Here is a 3,318-nt window from a genome sequence, read left to right as displayed (position 1 = left end):
TTGTGTGGTGATCGAGGGGAGGTCAAGTTCGAGACAGTGAGTGAGTGGAAAGAAAGCCACCAGGTCTTTTACTCGTCTCATTTTGGAGCAAATAGTCCTACCTTTGTTATATTTTCTCATATACTGTTCCTATACTGTATGCCGCAGTTTTTGGACAATATATTGTTGCACTTTGTTGCTTGTGTTGTCACCAATGTATGTTGTTAACATACCGTACTTGGACGTTCATACCGGACATATACCATAGTTATCTCACTGTTCTCATGAAAAAAAGTATGGTAATACTTGAATGCTTTTGTTCTGTTGATGTTTGGTATGGACTGCCAACATATACGTTTTTTTATATGTACCGTATCTTGTGCTGACCTGGCCCACCTCTCAAATTTAGAAATCAATATGGCCCCCGAGCTAAAAAGTTTGCCCACCCCTGCTCTAAATGGTCCCGAGGTGTGAGTGTGAGCGCAGTTGTTCGTCTATGTGTTCCATGCGATTGGCTGGCAACCAGTTCAGGGTGTACCCAGCCTCCTGCCCGAAGACAGGTGGGATAGGCTCCAGCACCCTCCGTGGCCCTTGTCGGGATAAGCAGATTAGAAAATGGATGGATATAACATATGAAGGTGGTTTGAGCAAATTGATTTCAAAAGTGCATACTCTCAAATTGGTAGCCCTCCTTCTTAATCAGTCGCCAAGAGGGAGCTCTTGGTATCAAAAAGGTTGGTGACCCCGAGTTTATACAGTACATCACAAGGCCACCCTAGAACATTCATGTTAATGTGAGGGCACAACATGCTCTTTCTGTTTGGAAGCGAAAACTAAAATGTTTGTTCAGTACTTGGAACATGTTGTGCATCTTGCACTTAAATTGGTGCTCTCTTTTTTTTCTATAGGGACCCCTGGTGTTGGAAAAACAACCCTGGGGAAGGAGCTAGCTCAGCGGACCGGGCTCACCTATGTTAATATAGGTGAGCTGGCTCAGGAAGGTAAAAAAGAACTTACTTCGACATGCTATGACACTTCAGAGAGGATGATTTGATGGGTTTGGTGACTTTGAATAAGGCAGTATTCTTGATTTTTCTTTAAGTCACGTTTTTGTAACACATTGATATTAATTGAACAGTGAACCCTCATTTATCACGGGGGTTACGTTCCAAAAAGAACCCGTGATAGGCGAAATCCGTGAAGTAGTCAGCTTTATTATTTACAGTTATTATACAATATTGAACTATGTATACAATGCAGAGACTGCAAGGGAAGCTCAGCTTCACCTAAATGTCAAAAAGTAAGTAATCAAATATATGTGTGTACCTACAATTGTGTGGACATGTCATTGACTAAATATAAGATAAGATAACCTTTATTTGTCCCACACTGGGGAAATTTGCAGTCGACAGCAGCAAAATTGGGGGGGGATAAAATGTTTCATTGCACAAAATAAATGTTTCAGAAGAGAACTGTACACAGTTCAATATAAGTGCAATATAAAATAAAGCATTAGCAATATATTTGTAGAATAAATACAATAAATTAGCAATAGCATAGAAAACAAAGCGTAAGGTGGCTGTGCTATTTACAATGGTTGCAGGTTTTCACATATGTTTATTCAGCAGCCCGACAGCAGTCGGTAGGAATGAGCGGCGGTGTCTCTCCTTCTTGCAGCGCGGGTGTAACAGTCTCTGGCTGAAGGAGCTACCCAGTGCTGTCAGGGCGGGCTGGAAGGGGTGGGAGGGACTGTCCATCATAACTTTTAGTTGAGCGAGCATCCTCCTGTTGCCCACCTCCTCCAGAGTGTCCAGGGAGCAGCCCAGGACAGAACTGGCCCTCTTGACCAGTCGCTCCAGTCTCTTTCTGTCCCGGGCCGAGATGCTGCCTGACCCCAGACAATGCCATAATGGATGGCCCTGTGCTATGTTATACAACACGCTCAACTTTTGTTCCGAATCAGCTTCTTATTACTGGTTACGACGCGACTCTCTTCACATTCATTCCCGCAGCTTCACTGTGCTTTAAACTGTGTGCACGCTGAGCGTCGACCGCGCGGACGCTGGGAGTCGAGAGAGTTCAGTGTAGGTTGGCACAATGCATTGAAACGAGACAAGTCATTGGATAAATGCTAGTTTTGTCCCGCCCATCGGCCGCTCAGCGTCTCTGGGAGTCTATGGACGGCGGTCACGGACGCTCGGATTTTCTACATGATGATTGGATGATCTGTCTGAGGCTGAATCTCTTTTTGATTGACAGCGAAATGAGCCAATCACCGATCTTATGGTGAAGGCATCATTTTCATTTTTTTGGAAAAGGAACGGAGAGTAAAATTCACGGATAAATAAACGGACACGTTTCATGATGGAGGCCGAAATTGAGCTTCCCCTCCTTGACAGACCAGCATCCGCCACTGATACAATGAAACCAAAGACCAAAAATTTACAAAGGTAAATTTGGCAAGCAGTACAGAGACGAGGTGCAGAGACTGTTCACGTTGGTCAGTCCCTTAGCCAATCAGGATGCAGAACACAATTCACTGTTTAAAAAAAAACTGCAGAAAAAAACTGCACTAAAAAAATCTGTGAAACAACGAAGCCATGGAAGGTGAACCGCGTTAGAGCGAGGGTTCACTGTATATCGTCTATTGATAAGCGGCTCTATTTTTTATTCCATTCATTTTTCCACAGGAGATCTTTATGATGGGTATGATCAAGAGTACCAGTGCCCTATATTGGATGAAGACAGGGTGAGTCATGCTTGAATTCTCTTGAACTTACAGATGATCACCAACTCCTTTCCCTTGATAAAATGCAATGTATGCTACACACACAACGAAACAGAAAAATAAAGCTGATACGAGAGTTGTGAGTTTGCGAAAAGGAAATCACTGCCTACCTTCGTGGAGACGTGACGCGGAGGCATGGGACAAACTTTTGCAGCGTGTCAAGTGCAGGAACATCACTATTGTACGTACGTGTACCATTTTAAACTGCTTCTCTGGTGCTCCAGATTGCCATTCTTTTCCAGTGCCATCAGTGAATTGCCGATGAAACAAACTTTACTGATGATTTTTAAGCCAAAATAATTCAGGTACATCAGGTACAAGTGCAATTATCTTGTATTTCTCAAAGCAGAGATGAAAGTCCTCCGGATTTTCCCGGAATTCCGGGTTTTTCAAATTTTTATGAAAATTTCTCCGGAGAATTGAGGAAAATTGTTTAGTAGAAGGAATGGCAACTCGAAACAACAGTAGCAAGCGTCATTTTGCCTCTTGGGTTATACCATCTCAACTAGAACGTGGGGGATAGTCCCCAAACAATTAAAGTCTCTTTATAA

General features: G+C 43.1%; 1 protein-coding gene across 2 annotated transcripts in view; it reads left to right on the top strand.

The window, feature by feature from the left end:
• ak6 (adenylate kinase 6) overlaps nt 1–3,318 on the top strand; it is a 30,041-nt gene that overhangs the window by 18,269 nt on the left and 8,454 nt on the right. For both annotated transcript variants that reach the window (XM_019860887.1, XM_019860886.1), the window contains 2 exons: nt 888–980; nt 2,670–2,728. In XM_019860887.1, the coding sequence (XP_019716446.1) occupies nt 888–980; nt 2,670–2,728 (152 nt within the window). The remainder of the gene's footprint in view (nt 1–887; nt 981–2,669; nt 2,729–3,318) is intronic.

The sequence above is a fragment of the Hippocampus comes genome, unplaced genomic scaffold, assembly GCF_001891065.2.
Source record: "Hippocampus comes isolate QL1 unplaced genomic scaffold, H_comes_QL1_v1.1 scaffold130, whole genome shotgun sequence".
Taxonomy (NCBI): Eukaryota; Metazoa; Chordata; class Actinopteri; order Syngnathiformes; family Syngnathidae; genus Hippocampus; species Hippocampus comes.
Note: the sequence above shows the minus strand (reverse complement) of the source record. Positions and strands in the feature narration are given on the sequence as shown.